This window comes from Myodes glareolus, chromosome 1 (assembly GCF_982192425.1).
Source record: "Myodes glareolus chromosome 1, mMyoGla1.1, whole genome shotgun sequence".
Classification (NCBI taxonomy): Eukaryota; Metazoa; Chordata; class Mammalia; order Rodentia; family Cricetidae; genus Myodes; species Myodes glareolus.
Window position 1 is genome coordinate 74621506 of NC_142026.1, and position 24481 is coordinate 74645986.

A 24481-nucleotide genomic window follows, 5' to 3' on the forward strand; every position below is an offset into this window, starting at 1 on the left:
AAATTTCTCCTTTACATGGCACATCAAAGACATAAAGATAATCTCAATGTTTCATTGTGAGACCCAGGAGTCAGAAAAGCTCCACTGCTTCAGGAAAGAAGCTCAACATTCACTGAGCCCTCATGGAAATGTGCATGTGTGTGTAGAGACTTTTCCATTGTCCCAAGGAACAGAACCACCTTGGCTCCTGCCTTCCTCATTGTAATTAAATCCCAGAGAAAGTGAGCATGGAATCATTGTTGGAGTTGGACAGCTCCATGCTTACATTTCAGCTGTTGATGCCTGATCTCTGGCCCTTAAAATACATATGTCATAAGGAATTAATTAATGTCACAGATGCCTTACTTAATTGCAGGGAAAACACTGTGTGCTTACTAAATTTATATCATTGTAGTAATATATTAAGGGCACATTACATCTTCTGTTTTCTTGGGTGCATACTGAAGTCATTTGTCGCAGTTTCCAAATAGAAATCAAAGCCCACAATTGGGAAGAGGAATAATTCAATGCCAGACAGCTGAAACTTAGGAAAATAAATGCTGTTGGCACCTCTTTGAACCAATTCAGCTGTGACTTCTTAAAATATTTGCTGTTGTCCAACAAGAGTGAAATTTTGCTCAAAATATTCATTATTTGACTCTTTCCCATTAAACAAGAGAACTTAAGAGAGAGCTTGCAATGAGGCATCAATATTCCAAAGTCAAAGTTAGAAAATTGTCAAGAGAATACAAAGCCTAGCTGGGATGATCTCCTTGGGTAACAATTTGACTGTGTCTGGAATCAACTAAGAAAAAAGGAGATGAACACCTTTATAAGGGACGTTTTATCAGAATTTTAAATATTAATTTCATTAATATTATTTATACTGGTGGTTTGTCTCAGTGTATGTCTATCCTGGTGTCTGTGGAGGTCACATATGGTCATCAGGTCCCTCGGAACTGTTGTTATGGATGGTGTGATGCATGAAGTGGTTGCTGGGAACTGAAACAATATCCTCTGGAAGAGCATATTGTGTGTGTGTGTGTGTGTGTGCACATGCATGTGTGGAAGGAGATGGACATGTGTGCTTCATTCACAGAGAATAGATAATGGTAAATGTGCCCCCTTGAACTGAAAAATAATTTGATCAAAAGTCAATAATCAAGATCTGAACCTACTTGGGAAAGAATAGAAAATAACTCACTTCCCAAAACAGCAAACACTGGATACAGTGTGACTGTAAAGGAAGTCAAATAAACATAGAGCCTGCACTTAGGATCCAGTCACTTAGATTCCACCCAATACTGACACAGATTCAGGACAGAGACTCTTCTACATTTCACCATGAGCTGTTTATGAAAAGCAACAGCAATTGTCCTCAGCTGGTAAACTCTGGTGGACACACGGGTTTAAAGGACTGACCCAACAGAGTTTATCTGACTATGTGGTCAGTCATTGTGTTACATGTGGAATGCCATGGAAGGGGGCCATGGGAAAAGGTTGGAGAAGACCCCATCATGACACTACATCCTGGGAAGTTCATATCCACCAGCAAATGTGATGTCTCTGCTGGAAATCTACATATAACCCATCTGTGTCAGAGAGGACTAATGAGATGCCATGTGAGGCTGTCGGGAATCTGAGTCAAGTTCATCACATGGAGTTCATCTCACCAGGTCAGGTGTTGGTGTGACGTTTCACACAGGTCCATACAAGAAAAGGGGTTACTGCAGGAAGAATTTTGACTTTTGCAGAGGCAGGAGAGCCAGTTTCTGGTGAATTGCCTTACTTTTGCTTCACAAAAGGCTTTTATATTATTATTGCACCTTAGCAAGTAAATTTCCACATGCCTAAACCTCTCATCTGAAGCTTCCCTATAGAGATAAATGCCAAAGTCAGAGGACCACTTAGTTTTCTGAGTGCTCCTACAACCAAATATTAGTTGGATTTGACATTACAAGAAAAACTTACATAAGCTTTACATATGTCAAACAGAAGATAGAGAACAAACTTATTACAAAGGCAGATGCTAACACTCCAGCATACAAGCCAGCTGCATTGCTCTGCAGGGAACACCAACACAACCAGGAGAGGGCAGCACCTCTTTTCACTGACAAAGATGCCTGTTGGTGGGAAAGGTGAATGAGCTCACAGCTCTCAGTGCCACTCTAACTGGTCCGAATGGCATGCACTATCACTTATTCTCAGGTCAGAAAAAGCAGGTGTCCATGAAATCAATAGGAGAGAGTCACTCTAGCCATGTGACACACTTGGCATGACAACTCACACAGGTGCAAAAGATGTGTGGGGCTGAAATAGGAATGTCCCCTTTGAAATGGATATGATGAAATACTTGGGACATTTCCCCAGGGTGGGAGCCTTATACTAAATACAATTTTATTATTTCTTTGAAGAAAATTACATGTGTAAATATATTTTATCATTTTCACCACGTACTCTAGGGAACTTTTTCTTTCCTTTTCTGTGCCTGATATAACCTAGACTGACAGAAACCCCCTGCATAATAAAGGTTTCTTTAAAGTCCTAATACTCTTAACTCTACCACCTAAACCCTGATGTCAAAGAATTGAGCACAGCATCAGATTTACGTATTACTGGGGATCAAACACAGACATCTAATAATGTCACACAAAAACTCTACCAACTGACCATTTTCCTGATTTACTAAAGGACATGTATAGACAGGCTTACAACATAGTAGTTATTCCTATTGACACTGATAGAAAGGAAACTAAGGATGTCTGCTGGACTCAGCAACAAAGGGGGGAAATACTCAGTGACTTCTATCTCATCATCCATGTGACAAACAGGACATGTATGTGCTCTGGACCCATCATTTGAAGTGATGTTAAGTTAGAGAATTTCCTCCATGGGACACATTCCTACTATGGGATCATTACTAAAGAGGAGGTTGGAAATTTATAAGAATCAGAGGTGGTGGATGATACAAGATTCTCTGTTCTGAAACTGCAATACAGTTGCACATCTGAGCTCACAGTGGTTGTGATTACATCTACACATCCCCTATAAGCTAGGAGATTGGTACAAAATCCCATCTATAGATCAAGAGCAATTGGCATCTGAGATAAACTGGAGAGGCAGAAGCAGGTCTCTTTAATGGTGTGGCCCCTGGAACCATGCCCAAGAATATGAGAAGTACAAATTGAGCAACATGGAGGAAGAGAATAGAAAGTTAGGTTGCAAGAAAGGGCAGTGGATTTTCAACAACTCACAGGTCACAGAAGAAATCAAAAAGAAAATCAGGTCAATGAGCAGAGAAACCAGCAAGAGAATGTGAGGGAGAAATGGACGGGTGCATGGTGGACTCCATCAAAACACAATACATACTGACATGACATTTTCAAACAATTAATATGTTAATCGCATGGCCAGGTTGGTGGCCAACACCTTTTAAACAAACAATTGAGAAGCAGAGACAGGAAGATTCCTATGAGTTCCAGCCCAGCCTGGCCTACATAACCAGCTCCAGGACAGCCAGGGCTCCACAGAGAGACACTGTATTAAAACAACAACAAAGATAATTAAACTCATAAGTATAAGAAAAGATAGGAGATGAAAAAATGAAAGATCAGAAATTGAACACTACAGGATAAAGTGGGTGTGTCAGGGGTGGAGTATGGTTCAGGAGAAGTAGAATACTGAAGGCCCCACCATCACCCCTAGCACCAAAAGTAAAAGGAAATGAAATGTGTTTACAGAGCTCTCTTTCTCTTGACCTAGGTTGTCAAACAAATACCAACATGTAGGTCTTTGGCAAAGCCCTGAAAGGCAAGCTCAACACCCTTGAAGTTGAGCCCAGAGACTCCACAGAGAATGTCAAGGCCGAGATACAAGACGAGGAAGACATCCCACTTGATTAGCAGCATCTGGTAATTGCTGCCCACAGGTAGAGCACGGCTGCACCCTGGCCAATGGCAAAGTACAGAAAGACTCCCACACATACCCGTGTTCTACCCCTATGTGGTGAAGAAAGACTCTTAAAAGAAATCCCACAGTAGCTCAGAATTTAGAATAATAGACGGTTCTTTATTTAGGGGTAGACTCACAAATCAGAAATTTCTCCTAAAACGGATAACAGAAAGTGAATCCCACAGCCAGAATGAGAGGCCAGTTGCATGTTGTTGGTTTTTTCTTTTTTTTTTTTTTTTGCTTTTTTTATATTACTTTAAAAATACTAACAATAAAAATTCCACTATCTCCCCTCCCACTTCCCTCCCACTCCTCCAAAACACCCTCTCCCCCACCCCACTCCAGTCCTAAGAGAGGGCAAGGCATCCTGCCCTGTGAGAAGTCCAAGGACCTCCCCACTACATCCAGGCTGAGCAAGGTATGCATCCAAAAAGAATAGGATCTCAAAAAGCCAGTAAATGCAGTAGAGACAAATCCCAGTGCTATTGTCATTGGCCCCTAGTCTGCCCCAACTGTCAACCACATTCAGAGGGACCAGTTTGATCCCATGCTCACTCATTCCCAGTCCAGCGGGAGTTGGTGAGCTCCCATTAGCTCAGGCACACTGTCTCTGTGGGTGAACCCCTCGTGGTCCTGACATCCTTGTTCATATTCTCCCTCCTTCCGCTCTTCAACTGGACCTTGGGAGCTCGGTCTAGTGCTTCTATGTGGGTCTCTGTCTCTGTCTCCATCCGTCACTGGACGAAGGTTCTATGGTGATATTCAAGATAGTCGTCAGTCTCACTACAGGACAACACCAGTTCAGGCACCCTCTCCTTCAGTGCCCAGGGTTCTAGCTAGGGTCATCCCGGGACGTGGACTACTGGGAACCCCTCCAGAGCCAAACCTCCAGATGCATGCTTTACGTCCACATAAATGGTATAAGAGGCCACGCCCCAGTGGACAGCTAACTCAAAACCTGTTGGCTATATGATTTCCTACAGCAGTGTAGTGGCATCAAAGAGCCAACCCTTTGCCAGTTTAGTCACAAGCACAACAGTAACAAAGCCATGCACTGCTGCCCACAAGTGCTGCCCACACATGTAGCCCTGTGTAGTAAACTTCCCCAGGAAGGGTGGCCACACCAACAACCTGCATCCCAAGAAAGTCAAAGAATGCTGGGAACTTGTTTGGTCCAAGATCCCCAGAAACAACGAATATTATTTTTTTTCTTTCCTGAAGCAGAAGGACTAAGGAAATTGATGATTATAAGACTGGGCTAGAGACATGAATCAGTGTATAAGTGTCTGCCATCACCTTCAGCCCCGACTCTGATCCACATTGCTCAATGAGAAAACTGCCTTCTGTAGTTGTCCTCTGACCTCCATTCAGGAGCTGTGACACATGTGAGTGTATATACACATAAAGAGAAAATAAGTGTAATATATTATTATCACATACGTGCAATTTAAAGACAAAAGTGCAAATAAATAAATAAGTGTAATTTAAAGTTGGAATGGAAAGTACACATATCCAAAAATAACAAACAGCCAGAAACAGCAGTGCACGTTTGGAACCCATCACTCGAGACTAAGAGGAAAGGAGTATAAATTTCATTCCATGCAGATGTACACAGCAGGGCCCTTCACAGAAACCTTCAAACATTTTGAATATGAAAAGTATTCACATAAATATGTGAAAAGAAATAAAACAAACACACATGTAAATTTGTATTTTTTTAAAGTAATTTTATTAAATTATAAAAGTTTCCATTTATGCCCCCTTCCCAACACCCTCCCACTCCCCCCTCCCTCTCCTCCTCCCTCTTTGTCCCTAAGGGCAGTCAGGGTTTCCTGCCCTGTGGGGAAGTTCAAGTTCCTCCCCCCTCCCTCCAGGTCCAGGAAGGTGAGTATCCAAACAGACTGGATCCCAAAAATCCAGTATATGCAGAGGAAACTAGTCCCAGTGTCATTGTCAATGGCTTCTCAGAAAGACTCCAGGCCAGCCATATTCAGAGAATCCAGCCACATTCAGAGAATCTGGATGGATCCCGTGCTCCTTCAGTCGCAGTCCGACTGGCCTTGGTAAACTCTCACTATATCCGACCCATTGTATCAGTGGGTGATAGCATCCCTCGCAGTCCTTCGTCATTTTCTTCGTCCTTCTGCTCCTCATTTGGATCTTGGGGGGCTCAGTCCGGTGCTCCAATGTGGGTCTCCGTCTGTATCGCCATCCATCGCCAGATGAAGGATCTATGGTGATAAGCAAAATATTCATCAGTATGGTTATGGGCCAAGGCCGGTTCAGGCACCCTCTCCTCTGTCCAGAGAACAATCTGGGGATCTCTCCTTGGACCTGGGATCCCATATATAATCAAGTTTCCTGTAAACCCTAAAATGACTCCCTTACTTGAAATATATTCTTCCCTGATCCCATATTCACCCTTCCTCCCTTCCCCCCATCCCGGTCAACCAAGCTTTCTCCATTCCTCCCCTACTGCCTTCTCTCTAACTCTCTCCCCTTCCAACAACCCTCCCACCCCCCCCCATGCACCCAAGGTTACCTGGGACTCTTGACTATTTCCTACCTCCTGGCGGATAGCTAAATAATCTTCATCAGGTTCGTCTTCTTATTTAGCTTCTCTAGGATCACGAATAATAGGCTCAAAGACTTTAATTATGGTTAGAATCCACTTATGAGTGAATACATACCGTGTTCCTCTTTTTGGGTCTGGCTTACCTCACTCAGTAAAGCGTTTTCTATGTCCATCCATTTGCATGCAAAATTGAAGATGTCATTATTTTTTACCGCTGAGTAAAACTCTAATGTGTATATGTTCCACACCTTTTTTAACCATTCTTCTATTGAGGGGCACCTAGGCTGTTTCCAGGTTCTGGCTATTACAAATAGTGCTGCTATGAACATGGTTGAACAAACGCTTTTGTAGTATGTTCGGGAATCTCTAGGGTATATTCCCAAGAGAGGAATTGCTGGGTCCTGAGGGAGATTGACTCCCAGTTTCCTGAGAAACCGCCACACTGATTTCCACAGTGGCTGCACAAGTTTGCATTCCCACCAACAATGGATGAGTGTTCCCCTCATTCCACATCCTCTCCAGCATAGGCTATCATTGGTGTTTTTGACTTTAGCTATTCTGACAGGTGTAAAATGGTATCTCAAAGTGGTTTTGATTTGCATTTCCCTGATCGCTAAGGAGGTTGAGCATGACCTTAAGTGTCTTCTGGCCATTCGAAGTTCATCTGTTGTGAATTCTCTGTTCAGATCAGTACCCCATTTTTTAATTGGGTTAATTAGAGTTTTAGTATCTAGTTTCTTGAGTTCTTTGTATATTCTGGAGATCAGACCTTTGTCTGATGAGGGGTTGGTGAAGATCTTCTCCCAGTCAGAAGACAGCCTTTTTGTCTTACTGACAGTGTCCTTTGCTTTACAGAAGCTTCTCAGTTTCAGCAAGTCCCATTTATTCATTGTTTCTCTTATTGTCTGTGCTACTGGGGTCCTACTTAGGAAGTGGCCTCCTGTGCCTATATCTTGTAGACTACTTCCCACTTTCTCTTCTATCAGGTTCAAAGTGGACAGATTGATGTTGATGTCTTTAATCCATTTGGACTTGAGTTTTGTGCATGGTGATAGATATGGATCTATTTTCATTCTTCTACAGGTTGATATCCAGTTATGCCAGCACCATTTGTTAAAGATGCTTTCCTTCTTCCATTGTATACCTTTAGCTCCCTTGTCAAAAATTAGGTGTTCATAGGTTTGAGGGTTAGTATCTGGGTCTTCTCTTCGATTCCATAGGTCAACTTCTCTGTTCTTATGCCAATACCAGGCTGTTTTCAATACTGTAGCTCTGTAATAGAGTTTGAAGTCAGGGATAGTAATGCCTCCAGAAGTTCCTTTATTGTATAAGATTGTTTTGGCTATCCTGGGTTTTTTGTTTTGCCATATAAACTTGATTATTGTTCTCTCAAGGTCTGTGAAGAAGTTTGATGGGATTTTGATGGGGATTGCATTGAATCTATAGATTGCTTTTGGTAGAATTGCCATTTTTACTATGTTGATTCTCCCAATCCAAGAGCAGGGGAGGTCTTTCCATTTTCTGGTATCCTCCTCAAGTTCTCTTTTCAAAGGCTTAAAGTTCTTGTCAAATAGGTCTTTCACATCCTTGGTTAGAGTAACCCCAAGATATGTTATGCTATTTGTGGCTATCATGAAAGGTGATGTTTCTCTGATTTCCCTCTCCGTTTCTTTATCCTTTGTGTATAGGAGTGCCACTGATTTTTTGGAGTTGATCTTGTATCCTGCCACGTTACTAAAGGTGTTTATCAGCTGTAGGAGTTCTTTGGTAGAGTTTTTGGGGTCGCTTATGTACACTATCATATCGTCAGCAAATAACGAAAGTTTAACTTCATCCTTTCCAAATCGAATCCCCTTGATCCCCTTATCTTGTCTTATTGCTATTGCTAGAACTTCAAGCACTATATTGAAGAGGTATGGAGAGAGTGGACAGCCTTGTCGTGTTCCTGATTTTAGTGGAAAGGCTTTGAGTTTCTCTCCATTCAATTTGATGTTAGCTGTCGGCTTGCTGTATATTGCTTTTATTATATTTAGGTATGATCCTTGTATCCCCAGTCTCTCCAACACCTTTATCATAAATGGGTGTTGAATTTTGTCAAACGCTTTTTCAGCATCCAATGAAATGATCATATGGTTTTTTTCTTTCAGTTTATTTATATGATGGATTACATTGATAGATTTGCGTATGTTGAACCATCCCTGCATCTCTGGGATGAAGCCTACTTGATCATAATGGATGATTTTTCTAATGTGTTCTTGGATTCGGTTTGCCAGTATTTTATTGAGAATTTTCGCATCGATGTTCATGAGTGAGATTGGCCTGTAATTCTCTTTCTTGGTTGTGTCTTTGTGTGGTTTGGTATTAGGGTGACTGTAGCTTCATAAACGGAGTTTGGCAGTGACTTTTCTTTTTCTATATTGTGGAATACATTAAGGAGTATAGGTATTAGCTCTTCCTGGAAGTTCTGGTAGAATTCTGCATTGAAACCATCTGGTCCTGGGCTTTTTTTGGTAAGGAGATTTTTGATAACAGCTTCTAGTTCTTCATGACTAACAGGTCTATTTAGATTGTTCACCTGGTCTTGGTTCAACTTTGGTATATGGTACTTATCTAAAAAAATGTCCATTTCTTTTACATTTTCCAACTTTGTGGCATATAAACTTTCGTAGTAAGATCTAATGATTCTCTGAATTTCCTCTGTGTCTGTGGTTATGTCCCCCTTTTCATTTCTGATCCTATTAATTTGCAAGTTCTCTCTCTGCCGTTTGATTAGTTTGGATAGGGGTTTGTCAATCTTGTTAATTTTCTCCAAGAACCAGCTTTTTGCTTCATTGATTCTTTGAATTGTTTTCTGTGTTTCTATTTTGTTGATTTCAGCCCTCAGTTTGATTATTTCCAGTCTTCTACTCCTCCTGGGTGAATCAGCTTCTTTTTTTTCTAGAGCTTTCAAGTGTGTTGTTAAGTCTCCAATGTGTGCTTTCTCTGTTTTCTTTAGGTGGGCACTTAGTGCTATGAACTTTCCTCTTAGCACTGCTTTCATTGTGTCCCATAGGTTTGAATACGTTGTGTCTTTGTTTTCATTATATTCAAGGAAGACTTTAATTTCTTTCTTTATTTCTTCCTTGACCCAGGGGTGATTTAGTAGTTGACTGTTCAACTTCCATGAGTTTGTTGGCTTCCTGGGGGTACCATTGATGTTGAATTCTAATTTTAGTCCATGGTGATCTGACAAGACACAGGTGGTTACTAATATTTTTTTGTATCTGTGGAAGTTTGCTTTGCTACCAAGTATGTGGTCAATTTTTGAGAAGGTTCCATGAGCTGCAGAGAAAAAGGTATATTCTTTCCTATTTGGGTGGAGTGTTCTATAGATGTCTATTAAGTCCATTTGATTCAGTACCTCCAATAAATCTCTTATTTCTCTGTTAGGTTTCTGTCTGATTGACCTGTCCATTGGTGAGAGAGGAGTGTTGAAGTCTCCTACTATTAGTGTGTGTGGTTTGATGACTGCCTTGAGTTCTAGAAGAGTTTCTTTTACATATGTGGGTGCCTTTATATTAGGGGCATAGATATTCAAGATTGAGACTTCTTTCTGATGAATTGTTCCTGTTATGAGTATGAAATGTTCATCTCCATCTCTTCTGATTGATTTTAGTTTGAAGTCGATTTTGTTAGATATTAGAATGGCCACACCGCTTGTTTCTTAGGTCCATTTGCTTGGAAAACCTTTTCCCAACCCTTTACTCTGAGTAGGTGTCTGTCTTTGTGGTTGAGGTGTGTTTCTTGTAGACAGCAGAATGTTGGATTCTGTTTTCGTATCCAATCTCTAAGTCTGTGCCTCTTTATAGGTGAGTTGAGACCATTGATATTAAGTGATATTAATGACCAGTGATCGATGACTCCGGTCATTTTTTTGGGAAGTAGAGTGTATGTGTTTTCCTTCTTTGAGTTGTGCTTGTGAAGGGTCGCTAGATGTCTGAGTTAATGTAGGCAGTGTTGGGAATGTTGGATTCCTTGGGTTGTGATTTTCCTTCTAGGATTCTCTGTAAGGCTGGATTAGTAGCTACATATTGTTTAAATTTGTTTTTATCCTGGAATATTTTGTTTTCCCGGTTGATAGTGAACAATAGCTTGGCTGGGTAAAGTAGTCTGGGCTTGCATCCATGGTCTCTTAGTTTCTGCAGTACCTCTATCCAGGACCTTCTGGCTTTCATGGTTTCCATAGAGAAGTCTGGTGTAAGTCTGATAGGTTTACCTTTATAAGTTACTTCACCTTTTTCCTTTGCAGCTCTCAATATCCTTTCTTTAGTCTGAATGCTTTGTGTTTTGATTATTATATGACGAGGGGATTTTTTTTCTGATCCAGTCTATTCGGTGTTCTGTATGCTTCTTGAACCTTCATAGGAATATCGTTCTTTAGGATGGGAAAGTTTTCTTCTATAATTTTGTTGAGTATATATTCTGGACCTTTGAAATGCAATTCTTCTCCTCCTTCTACTCCTATTATTCTTAGATTTGGTTTTTTTATTGTGTCCCACAGTTCCGGAATGTTTTGTGATGAGAATTTGTTGGATTTGCTGTTTTCTTTGGTCAGAGTGTTTAATTTCTCTATGGTGTCCTCAGAGTCTGAGATTCTTTCTTCTATCTCTTGTATTCTATTGGTTAAGCTTGTTTCTGAAGTCTCTGTTCGTTTACCCAGATTTTCCATAGCCAGCCGGCACTCGGTTTGTGATTTCTTCATTGATTCCATTTCAGTTTTCAAATCTTGAACTGTTTCTATTACCTGTTTGATTGTTTTTTCTTGGTTTCCCAAAATTTCATTTACGGATTTACTCATTTCTTCAAACTTTTTGGTATATTTCTCGTCCATTTCTTTACTCATTTCCTCAATTTTTTGTTATACTTATCTTCCATTTCTTTATGGCAGATTTTCACCTCCTGTTTAAGTTCCTCTATTATTTTCATAAAGAAGCGCTTAGAGTCAATTTCTTCTATTTCTTCTGGAGTAGGGTGTTCAATTCTTCTAGTTTCGAGCTCCCTGGATTCTGGCAATGTCATGTTGCCTTTCAGGTTGTTGGAGGAATTCTTACATTGGCGCCTGCCCATCTCCTCCACTCTGGATGAAACTCCTCAGCACTTCCTGGATAGAACTCCTCAGCACTCTCTGGGTAGGACTTCACAGCACTCTCTGGATAGAGCTCCTCAGCCCTCTCTGGGAAGAACTCCTCAGCAGTGCAACAGGGCTAGCTGGTCTTCCCAGGACCCGGGAGACAAAGGGCCCGCAGCAGTGGGGGGGCAGGGAGGGGTCCCTTGGAACACCGAAGACCCTGCCGAAGAAGCTGAGGGGGGAAGGGCTGTGCTCCCTTCCCGGACAGGCAGGCAGGCTGCCCAGGCTAGCACCCACTCAGCTCTCTGGGAAGAGCGCCTCAGCAGTGCAGCAGGGCTAGCTGGTCTTCCCAGGACCCGGGAGACAAAGGGCCCGCAGCAGTGGGGCGTAAATTTGTATTTTTATGTGTAATACGTGTCTGCTACATGGTAAGAAATCTGGTCCTGACAAAAATGACAGATGCGACAGACATGGATGGGGTTATGGAAATGTCACCCATCAAATATTGCCTGAAGAATCTACTGCCTGACCTAGCCACAGTATTGGGAAAGTCAGAGTCTGCTACCTGAGGAGGGCAGTTCCCCTTCCTGTGGGGCTGCTCCAGTACAACCCTGTCATGGGGAGTGCCTGCCTCCAGAGGCCACACCCTATGTCTCCTGTCCCTCCAGGCAGTCTCTGTTGTTCTGCCCATGAGCACACTTGCAGCCTACAGGAGGAGAAGCCATGACCTTCACATTCACAGCCCTGCTCTGTCTGGGTGAGATGTGGAGATGGGGAGGGAATACCATCATCTAGAAATGATGCTGCCCCACAGCCCAGCACTGGCCCATCAGGAAACCCCACGGTGTCAGGGGATTCTGAAGAGGGGAGGACCTGCTCAAGCCTCAGGGACAAACCTCTCACAGGGAACTCTCTTCCAGGACTGACTCTGGGCCTCGGGACCCCAGTGCTGGCAGGTGAGTGGGTGTCTGCAGATGTCCTGACCTGCACCTCTCATCATCCCCAGGAGCCCTGCCTGGGCAGTGAGGACGGAAACAGCACACGTGCTCTGGGGTGGGCGGAGGGTTGGGAATGGGGTTGCAATCTTAGGATGGCTGTCCTGAGGCCTAGCTGCTCTTTTCTTGCAGGAGCCCTTCCTAAGCCTGTCCTCAGAGCACAGCCACACTCTGTGGTCTCCAAGCAGAATAAGGTGACCTTCTTGTGTGAGGGAGCCATAGGAGCCAAAGAGTATAGATTTTATAAAGAAGCATACCAAAAACCATGGCACATAGACATTTCACAGAACACGAAGAACAAGAATGAATTCTCAATCTCAGAATTAGACCATATACATGCAGGGCGATATAGCTGTCAATATCAGACCCTTGATGGAACGTCAGAATACAGTGACCCCCTGGAGCTGGTGGTGACAGGTGAGTGGTCACAGTCTGTTCAGTGAGTATGCAGACCCCCTCACAACCATGGAATGTAATGAGACTATTGAGGACATTTAACTGATTCCTTCTTCTCTCCTAGGATTCTACAGTAAACCCAGGCTGTCAGCCCAGCCCAGCCCTGAGGTGACTGAAGGAGGGAATGTCACCCTCCAGTGTGACTCACGGCAGGCATATCACTGTTTCAGTCTGACTAAGGAAGGACCTCAGCAGTCATCCCTGACACTGGACTCACAGTGTATCACCTCTACTGGGCAGTACCAGGCTCTGTTCTCTGTGGGCCCTGTGACCTCCAATCAAAGGTGGATATTCAGATGCTACATCTTTAACAACAACAGCACTCAGGTGTGGTCAGAACCTAGTGACCCCCTGGAGCTCCTGGTCTCAGGTGAGGAACCCTAGCCTTTCCCTAGAATGATGCTGAAATGGTACAGGTGCTCAGAGAGGCCTTGGTGTGTGGTGTATGTGAGGATTCAGGGCTGTGAGTCCATTAACACAGAACACGGAAGACAGTGATCACAAATACAGAATCCAAGGCAGACAGTGACAGCAAAGCCCAGAAGATCCAGAACAGATGAAACTTCGTGAAGCCTTGTGTTACTCTGGATCAACTCAAGTACCATAATCCACAAGAACACAGTAATCCCATGAAAGAGAGGGAGGAGCTAGAGAACTCAGGACACCAGGAAAACAGGGCCCACAGAATCAACTAAGCAGGGATCATGAGGGCTCACAAAGACTGAAGCAGCAACCACAGAGCCTGCATGGGTCTGCCTTAGGCCCTCTGCACACATGCTGTGGTTGTTTAGCTTGGGTTTTTGTTGTTGGTTTTTTTTTTTTTTTGCTTGCTCGTTTATTGGTTCATTTTGGCATTTCACTGCAAAGTCCTGATTGTCCTGTACCCCACACCATATGTCAGGCTGGCCTTGAACTCACAGACATCTGCCTGTATTTGCTCCTGGTGTTGGGGATTAAAGGAATGGACCATCACTGGCTGACAAGCTTAGGGATTTGTTAGACTCATAACAACTGGAGCGAGGAAGTCTCTGACTCTTTTAAATGCACATGGGATCTTTTTCCTCCAACCGGGTCATGTTGTCCACCTTAATACGATGGTGTGTGACTAGGCTTGTTGCATGCTCTTAGGCCATGTTGCTTTAATATCACCGAGAAGGCTGCACTTTTCTGAAAGGAAATAGAGCAGTGGTTCTGGGGAGAAAGGAGGTGAGGAAGCTGCTGTTGGGGTGTATTGTATGACAGAAATAAATTAGAAAGAAAAAAGAAGTTACATCCAAAGTGACTTTCCCTGTGTCACTCTCAGACAGACTCACCTCCTTCTCTCCTCCTTCCTTGTAGGGACCCTCCACAAACCCACCATCAAGGCTGAGCCAGGATCTGTGATCACCTCAGGAAGTCCCATCGACATCTGGTGTCAGGGGACCCTGGATGTAGAAATCTATGTTCTGCATAAAGAGGGAAGCCAAAACCCCTGGGGTACACAGACCCCAAAGAAGCCAGAGAAAAAGGCCAAGTTCTCCATCCGTTCTGTGACATTCCAACATGTGGGACAATATCGCTGTTACTGTTACAGTATGTCTGGCTGGTCAGAGCACAGTGACACCCTGGAATTGGTGGTGACAGGTGAGGGGACAGTCAGGGTCTCAGTCCCAGGCTCTGCTCTCAGGAGTATTCCCCTGCCACAGCCTAGCCCTGAAGAACATTGTGCCTTGTTACCACATGTAACAGTCTGCCGCCTTCTGTCCTAGGAATCTACAACATTAAACCCCACCTGACAGCCCTTCCTGGCCCTGTGGTGACTTCAGGAGGGAACATGACTCTCCAGTGTGTCTCAGAAGGGAGATATGACAAGTTCATTCTCACCAAGGAAGATCAGAAGTTCCTCAGCTCCATGAACTCACAGTATATACCCAGTAAAATGCAGTACCAAGGCTTGTTCTCTATAGATCATGTAACACCAGATCACAAAGGGACATTCAGATGTTATGGTTACTACAAGCAGACCCCACAGCTGTGGTCAGGACCCAGTGACCCCCTGGAAATACACTTCTCTGGTGAGTCACCCCCATCATTGACCAAGCATATTCAACACCCAATGCCCTTCGCCATGGAAGTGCCCCACTGGGTAGTTGCAGATAAAGAGTGAAAAAGGAACATCCACTCCATCCTCTGTTGCAATCTAGGTTTGGAGTAAACAGCATGAAGCTATTGAGGAGGTCACAGGGCAGATGTAGAACAGTGTGCAGTCAGGAACCTTGGGTAGGCACCTAATCCTCACCCTCCTGTAATGTCAGGACAATGTAGTCCACTCTGAAGTTTCTGTTTTCACTGGTGCTTCACAGTGGTGTTGAAGGAAATAATAAGAGAGGGAACCCCGCTATGCCAAGGAAAAAAGATTCATTCCAGAATTTCATTAGTTTATAGACTGAAAATTATGTGTGTTTGCATTAAATGAGAATGAAGAACACATAAAAAAAAACCCTCAGGTCATAAGCCCACATCATACTCTTCTTCTCTACACAAGATCATTGGAGACTATCAGTTCATCCTAGAACATGACTAAGCGCAAGACAGTTGAATAGAAAGAATTCAAACTCAAAGCACTGAAGGCATAGGGGCCAAGTTCTGTCTGGGGAATTTTGAGGTCCTTGGTGGACATTCAGTTATCTTAAAGACATTTAGTTATCTTGGGGACATTTAGTTATCTTGGGGACATTTAGATTTCTTGAGGGAATTTTGACCATCACTAAACTTTGTAACTTCTTTGTCCACAGCCACAGCTTCAGAGAAATGGGATCACACAGTGGAGAATGTCATCAGGATGGGTTTTGCTGTCATGATCCTCATAGTTCTTGGGATTCTGGTTTTTGAGGCTTGGGCAGCCAGAGACAAAGACAACATGCAGTTTAGAGGTAACCAAACGAGAAAGAAGTAAATATTTCAAGGATCCTCAACCTGTGAACAAATCTAATGATCCGTGTTTTCTGTAAAAGTCCAGATCTTACATTGAGGAGCTGTTATGAGAGGATGTACAGGGAGCAAATGTGTTTTGCATGCAGAGGAAGGTGTGAGTGTTGGGTGAGAAAGGCGTGACTCTGGTAGGCCCATGGAGGAAGTTGTGTCGTGGTCTTGATATCATGATGTCTAGAGTAAACTCTCGAATATTGATGCTCTAATAATTGATACATTTGAGGTCAATGGAAAGAGTACAAGGAGCTGGGATGCCTCATGAAACCTCCCAACCCAGATGCTTAAGGGTTCTTTCCACTAAGTGCACAATACTACTTCACAGGAAGTTATACAAATGGTAAAGGAAACAGGTTGCTGATGGAAGCATGAGGAGAATCTATTGTCCCCGTGCTGGGAAAATATAGTGGTATAGTATTCCTGTTTTAAAAATAAAACTTCCTTGAATATCAGAATGCAAGACAGCCACCCTAGTCATCTACATAGGTTAGGCAGGGGTAGCACACACCTTTAATCCCATCGGCCACACTAATTAGCCATAGGACTGGGTGGTGGTGGTGCACACCTTTAATCCTCGCACTAGAGAGGAATTCAGGATACGAGGAGATAGGTCCCAGCAGTCTCAGTCTGAGGATTCATGGTGGCAGGATCGCCCATTAGGACTGAGGTAGAAATAAAGCTAGTGACTGTCCACTTGCTTTTCTTATCTTCAACTTGATCCCCAATATCTGTCTCTGGGATTTTATTGTTTGTGCTACAGAGAACAAATGGTTGTCAAGACTTCAACCATTACCAGTACTTACTAACACTTCAGATGCTTCTGCATGAAGCTGTGGGAGGAGGAATGAGCAACAACAAAGTGAACCAGAAGAGAAAGGGTGAATGGATCTAGCAGAGATACCCAATATCTGTGAAATTATAGACCTCCTCCTATACCTAAGTCAGTAAACTACATGCTGGGATCATGGAAATACAGTGACCATGTCAGGTGTCCCAAAATTTGTCTCCATGTATTGTCCTCTCAGAGGAATAGTTTCAGGTTCTGAGGTCTCTTCACATCATTAATCAAGAAAATGCCCCCACAGACATGACTACAGTTTAATCTCATCAAAGCGCATCCTCAGTTGAGGTTCCCTATTTCCAATTGACTTTAGTCTTCATCAAAATGACAAAAACCAACCAATGCACTCACTCACCCCAATGCATATTCTCAGAAATAAGAATCCATGTATGAACCCTCCCGTGTTGCTGGACTAGTTGATTCTCACATTAACCCTGAAAGAGAGGCCATCGTCCTCATTGTACCCCAAAGAAGGGCAGAGGGAGATTATTACCAGCTTCAGTTTGAAAGTGAGCAGATGATATTCCTGCACCTTACACAGCAGCCAGAAAATTTGATCCCCTGAGCATTAGTGCTGAGTGTGTTGAGACAGGATCTGCAGTGTCGTGTCAGGAACTCTGGTACAGATAGAAAAGAAACGAAGGGAAAAACACAGGTTTGGAAGCAGAGAAGGGAGTAGATGTGTCTTCCTGTGTCAGAAATGGAGAAGCAGAGGAATAAGGAAATTGCCAGTTTCAAACCACAAGCTCAGGCAAGGAAGGAAGTCACATCCCCAGTGAGTCACCTAGGGCTTGCATAACTGTTTCTGCTATGGATTGCAGAAGTATGCAGTGAGAGACCAGAGAGTACTTCACAGGTCAACCCATCAGAGATGCATATCTCATGGAGATAGCCCTTATTTAACAGGGTGAGAAGAAATATTGACACCAGAGATGCACACCTCATTAACCTTATCTAGCAAAATGATAAGATACAAAATCTTCTGAATGTGTTAGGTGTCCTCATTGCAGATTTGGTGTGTGATGAGCTCTTTCTCCACATTACAGTTTGGGGATTCTTTCCACAGCATGGCAGTGTGTATATTGTTTACTGGTCACATATATCAGTGGGTGGTCAAAAGATTATTTTGTTTAGTTATATAGCTTTGATAATTAGATTATATACTGGGACATGCTTCATCACTGGCTCTATTTGTCACACAAGGTGTGTAGATCTTTAGAAGTCTGGTTGTCCTTCTTTTCAGACTAACTGCTGATGGGGAAGCTCAACCAATCACATCTGGTTAGGGTGTGGCCACCTGGAGCCCAGGTAGAAAAACTAGGAGATGCAGGTGCAAGGTCTCTCTCCGCAGTGCTTGCCAGACCATTTTGGATTTCGGACCTCCCACTCTTGCAACATGAGTTCCCCATTTTTCAACTATTAAAATATAACTGTTGTTCTTGAACTGGTCTGGTTATTTATCGTATCGACCTAATTCGTCAGCACTTGATGCCCGAACGTGGGGATACTTTGGCCCCACGCCATTTGCGCATACAATGGCTTGACTTCCCTAGGCTCTGAGCCCTGCACCATTTGCGCGGACCGCAGCTTGTCTTCCCTCAGCTCTGCGCCCCTCGCCCAGTGTTCTGCTCCTGGCAGCCGCCACAAGCACGGGACCCCGAGCACTTGCAGGGGCGAGCGCCCCATATTCCGCACCGTGCCACAGCCTTTGGGTCCAGCCACAGAGGAAGTTTAAGCTAGACTAAAGGCCCTTTTGTGAATCTAGCATGGGTTTAAACCTTATAGTTACGCACAAGGTCAGAGTCACAGATGTTCAAAGCTTTCTAAGAAAAAGCATGTCGAGACTGCCCCTGAAGAGGTAAGCATCTGGCTTCATGGTTGGAGAGCTCACCTCTCTAAGCCCTAGCCCTGGGAGGAACATCCCACGCCCCACTCCCACCCATCAAGCCCCAGAGACCCTGAGCTGCCTCCACACGCATACTACCATCCTCCACCACATCTGTGACCATGGTAGCCTTAGCCCAGACTGCCCCTGGAGAGTTCCCAGTTAGAGGCCTCAGCTCTCTAGACCATTGCACTGGGAAAATCATTCTCTACCTCTTTCCCACCAACCAAACTCCAGAGACCCCAGCAGCCTCCACACACTTGCTACCAACCCCTACTGCTTTTGTAACTACCTGAGCCTTGACCCAGACTGCCCCTGGACAAAACCTTGACTCAGACAGTCCTTGGAGAAGAGCCCAGGAGTGATGTAGGAGAGGCTTCTGTATTTCTGTTGCTTTCTTTGGCTAATTAATAAAGAAACTGCTTAGCCTGATAGGTCACAACATAGGTGGGTGGAGTAGACAGAACAGAATGCTGGGAAGAAGGCAATGAAGCAGACGCTATAGCTCTCCTCTCCAAGATAGACGCAGGTTAAGAGCCTTCCTGGTAAGCCACCACTTTGTGGTGCTACACACATTAATAGAAATGAGTTAATCAAGATGTGAGAGTTAGCCAATAAGAGGGTGGAACTAATGGGCCAAGCAGTGTTTAAAAGAATACAGTTTCCGTGTAATTATTCTGGGTGTAAAGCTAGCCATGCGCGAGCCAGGCAAGAATGCAGCTCGCCACTCCTTTTACAGAGTTGCGCCCAACGTGGAGCCCGAACCCAGGACCCTGAGATTAAGAGTCTCATGTTCTACCAACTGAGTTAGCTGGGTAAAGAACAGGAACTACATATGTGAGTGTAGAAAACAGATTGCAAAAGGTGGAAGAGAAAATCTCAGAACTTGAAGAACGATAGAGGAATTAGATTCATCTGTCAAAGAAAATGTTAAATCCAACAAATCCTTAACACAAAACATCCAGGAAATCTGGGACACTTTGAAAAGACCAAGAGTGTAGAAGGAGAATGATGTAGGAGGTCCTTCTTTCTATGTGTTGCTTGTATTGGTTAATGAATAAAGAAACTGCCTTGGCCTGATAGGCCAGAACTTAAGTAGGTGGAGAAGACAGAATTGAATGGTGGGAGGAAGAAAGGGAGAGAAAGGGAGAGACTCCATGAAGCTGCTAAAAATCTTCCATGCCAAATCTTTCCTGGTAAGCCACTGCCACGTGGTGATACATGGATTAATAGAAATGAGCTGAACTAAGATGTAAGAGTTAGCCAATAAGATGTTAGCACTAATAGCACAAGCAGTGATTTAATGAATAGAGTTTTGTGTAGTTATACAGGGTTAAACAAGCTGGGAGGCCGGGACAAACAAGTGGCCCTCTCTCTTGCAACAGACCAAAACTAGGACTATTAGAAATAAAGAAGGAGAAGAACTCCAGCTCAAAGGTACAGAAAATATATTCAACAAAATCATAAAAGAAAACTTCTCCAACCTAGAGAAGGATATCGCTATTAAGGTACAAGAAGATTACAGAACACCAAATTGACTGGAGAGAAAAAAAGGTCTCTCACCATATAATAATAAAAATCTGAAACATGCAGAATAAAAAAAATAATATTAAGAACTGCAAAGGAAAAAATGCCAAGTAACATATAAAAACATACCCTTCAGAATTACATTCAACTTCTCAATGGAAGGTGAAAGCCAGAAGGTCCTGGTCAGATATGCTGTAGATACTAAGAGGTGGCAGATGAAATCCCAGACAACTATATACAGCAAAGCTTTAAATCACCATAGACAGAAGAAATAAGATATTCCATGACACAACCAAATTTCAACATTATCTATCCAAAAATCCAGAATTACAGAAAGTATTAGAAGGAAAACTCCAACTCAAAGAATTTAGCTGCACCCATGAAAGCACAGGAAACAAACAGCCTCACATTCACAACTCACACTAGTAAACCCCAAAGAAGGGCAACAAAAAAAACACTACCACTGAAAAGTAAAAGGAATAAACAATCATTGCTCATGAGTATCTCTTTCTTTGTTGTTGTTGTTGTTATCAATGGTTTCCCTTGGCATTTGTTTTTTTTTCTCAAAGTTTATTAAAATACAAAAGTCTCCATTTCCGCCCCTCCTCCCAACACCCTCCCACTCCCCCCACTCCCTCCCCTCCTCCCTCTTCATCCCCAAGAGCAGTAAGGGTCTCCCGCCCTGTGGGTAGTTCAAGCTCCTCCCCCCTCCCTCCAGGTCCAGGAAGGTGAGCATCCAAACAGACTGGATCCCAAAAATCCAGTATATGCAGAGGAAACAAGTCCCAGTGTCATTGTCAATGGCTTTTCAGAAAGACTCCGGGCTAGCCACATTCAGAGAATCCGGCCTCATTCAGAGATATGGTCCAGCACGTGGCTGGATCACGTGCTCGCTCAATCCCAGACAACTGGCCTTGGTGAACTCTCAATAGATCAGTCCCCTTGTATCAGTGGGTGATCGCACCCCTCGCGGTCCTGATTTCCTTTTTCATGTTCTTCCTCCTTCTGCTCCTCATTTGGACCTTTGGGGACTCAGTCCGGTGCTCCAATGTGGGTCTCCGTCTGTATCGCCATCCATCGTAGGACAAAGGTTCCCTCTGATCTTGCCTTCCCTGCTCACGTTCTCTTTCCTTTTGTTTCTCGTTTGGACCTAGGGAGTTAAGTCCAGTGTTCCAATGTGGGTCTCTGTCTCCATCTCCATCCATCACCAGATGAAGGATCTATGGTGACAAGCAAAATATTCATCAGTATGGTTATGGGCCAAGGCCAGTTCAGGCACCCTCTCCTCTGTCCAGAGAACAATCTGGGGATCTCTCCTTGGACCTGGGATCGCATTTATAATCAAGTCTCTAGTAAACCCTAAACTGACTCCCTTAGTTGAGATATATTCTTCCCTGATCCCATATCTATCCTTCCTCCTTCCCCCCCTCCCAGTCCCCCAAGCATTCCCCATTCCTACCCTGTTCCCTTCTCTCTAACCCTCTCCCCTTCCAACAACCCTCCCACCCCCCCATGCACCCGAGGTTACCTGGGACTCTTGTCTATTTCCAATCTCCAGGAGGAAAACTACCTGAATTTTCTTCAGGTTCACCCTCCTATCCAGCTTCTCTAGGATCAAAATAATAGGCTCAAAGACCTTTAATTATGGCTAGAATCCACTTATGAGTGAATACATACCATATTCCTCTTTTTGGGTCTGGCTTACCTGACTCAGTAAAGCGTTTTCTTATTTTATTATTATTATTATTTAATTTTTTTAATTTTTTAATTTTTTTATTTAATTTTTACTGGGAACCCCTCCAGAATCAAGTCTCTTGCAAACCCTAAAATGGCTCCCTTGGCTGAGATATAAACCTCCCTGCTCCCACAACCATCCTTCCTCCCTCCCCCCCTCCCATTCCCCCAAGCCAACCCCAATCCTTCCCCTCTCCCCTCTCCCTGACCATCTTCCCTTACTTCCACCCCCCCCCAACCTCCATGCACCCGAGTTTGCCTGGCAATCTTGCCTAGTTCCGCTATCCAGGAGGATAACTATATGATTTTCTTCTTTCTTTCTTTTTTGCCAGGGCCAACTGTATTTATTTACCTATTCCCCACTTGTTTAATAATAGTTATTTAAATTGTTTTTATTGAGCTATGTATTTTTATTTTTATTTTTATTTTATTACCTTAAAAAATACCAATCCAAATTCCCACTCCTTCCACACACCCTTCAACCCCCCTCCCTCCAATCCTAAGAGAGAACAAGGCACCCCGCCCTGTGGAAAGTTCAAGGCCTTCCCTATTACATCTAGGCTAAGCAAAGTATACATGCTATGAAAATAGGATCCCAAAAAGCCAGTACATGTAATAAAGACAAATTTCAGTGCCACTGTCAATAGCAACTCAGTCTGCCCCAACTGTCAACCACATTCAGAGGGACTAGTTTGATCCCATGCTCGTTCATCCTAGTCCAGTTGGAGTTGGTGAGGTCCCATTAGCTCAGGTAAACTGTCTCAGTGGGTGAACCCCTCATGGTGTTGACCTCCTTGTTCATGCTCTCCCTCCTTCCACTCTTCAACTGGACCTTGGGAGCTCAGTCCAGTGATTCGATGTGGGTCTCTGCCTCTGTTTCCATCTGCTATTGGGAGAAGGTTCTATGGTGATATTTAAGATAATCATCAGTCTGACTACAGAGCAAGACCAGTTCAAGCACCCTCTCTATTGCTTAGGATCTTAGCTGGGGTCATCCTTATGGATTCCTGGAAATTTTTCTACAGCCAGGTTTCTGTTTTTTTAATTTTTATTGCTTTATAAATAATACTATTCAAAATTTCCATTTCCCCCCATCCTCTCATTTACCTCCCGCTCCCCCATACACCTTCTCTCCTCCCCCTCCAGTCCTAAGAGAGGGCAGGGAACCCTCCCCCCTACGTCCATGCCTAGGAAAGTGTGCATCCAAACAGACTAGGATCCCAAAAAGTCAGTACATGCAGTAGAATCAAAACCCAGTGTCATTTTCAATGGCTTCTCAGTCAGCCCCGGTTGTCAGCCACATTCAGAGAGTCCAGTTTGATCACATGCTCATTCAGTGCCCATCCAGCTGGCTATGGTGAGCTCCCATTAGATCAAGCACACTGTCTCAGTGGGTGGACCAACCCCTAGCAGTCCTGACTTCCTTGCTCATCTTCTCACTTCTTCTGCTCTTCAACTGGACCTTGAGAGCTCAGTCCAGTGCTTCAATGTGGGTCTCTGTCTCTATCTCCATTTATCGCTGGATGAAGTTTCTGTGGTGATATGCAAGATATTCATCACTAGCTAACCCCGTAATGGCTCCCTCAATGAAGAAATCTCTTCCCTTGCTCTCATATCTGTCCTTGCTCCATCTAGACTATCCCATTCCCTCAAGTTCTCCTTCAACCCTCCCCTTCTCTTCTTCCTTCTACTCCCCTGCACCATGCTCCCAATTTTGTCAGGCAATCTTGTAATGTAATCTTGAATGTAAATTAGTTCTTTGTCTGATGTGGGATTGGTGAAGATCTTTTCCCATTCCCATTCAGTGGGCTGTCTTTTTATCTTATTGACTGTGTCCTTTGCTTTAGAGAAGCTTCTCAGTTTCAGGAGGTCCCATTTATTTATTTTTGCTCTTAGTGTCTGCGTTCCTTAGGTTATATTTAGGAAGTGGTCTCATGTGCCAATGCATTGAAGACTACTTCCAAGTTCCTCTTCTGTCAGGTTCAGTGTGGTCAGATTTATACTGTGGTCTTTAATTCATTTGGACTTGAGTTTTGGACATGGTGACAGATATGGATCTATTTTCATTCTTCTTCATGTTGACATCCACTTATGCCAGTACCATTTGCTGAAGATGCTTTCTTTTTCCTATTGTACAATTTTAGCTTCTTTGTCAAAAATCAGGTGTTCAAAGGTGTGTGGATTACTGTCCAGGTCTTCAACACAATTCCGTTGGTGAATGTCTCTGTTTTGATGGCATTATCAAACTGTTTACATTACATAGATCTGTAATAAAGCTTGATGCAACAGATGGTAATGCCTCCGGAAGTTCCTTTATTGTATAGGATTGTTTTGACTATTTTAGGTTTTTTGTTTTTCCATATGAAGTTGATTATTATTCATTCAAGGTCTGTGAAGAATTGTGTTGGGATTTTGATAGGGATTGCATTGACTTTATAGAGTACTTTTGGTAGAATTGCCATTT

General features: G+C 43.5%; 1 protein-coding gene across 1 annotated transcript in view; it reads left to right on the forward strand.

The window, feature by feature from the left end:
• Positions 1 to 3810: 3810 nt before the first annotated feature.
• LOC146895918 (paired immunoglobulin-like receptor B) overlaps positions 3811 to 24481 on the forward strand; it is a 48554-nt gene continuing 27883 nt past the window's right edge. The window contains exons 1-5 of the mRNA XM_087909981.1: positions 3811 to 3907; positions 12281 to 12369; positions 12533 to 12568; positions 12740 to 13024; positions 13128 to 13433. Of these exons, the coding sequence (XP_087766107.1) occupies positions 12336 to 12369; positions 12533 to 12568; positions 12740 to 13024; positions 13128 to 13433 (661 nt within the window). The 5' untranslated portion in view covers positions 3811 to 3907; positions 12281 to 12335. The remainder of the gene's footprint in view (positions 3908 to 12280; positions 12370 to 12532; positions 12569 to 12739; positions 13025 to 13127; positions 13434 to 24481) is intronic.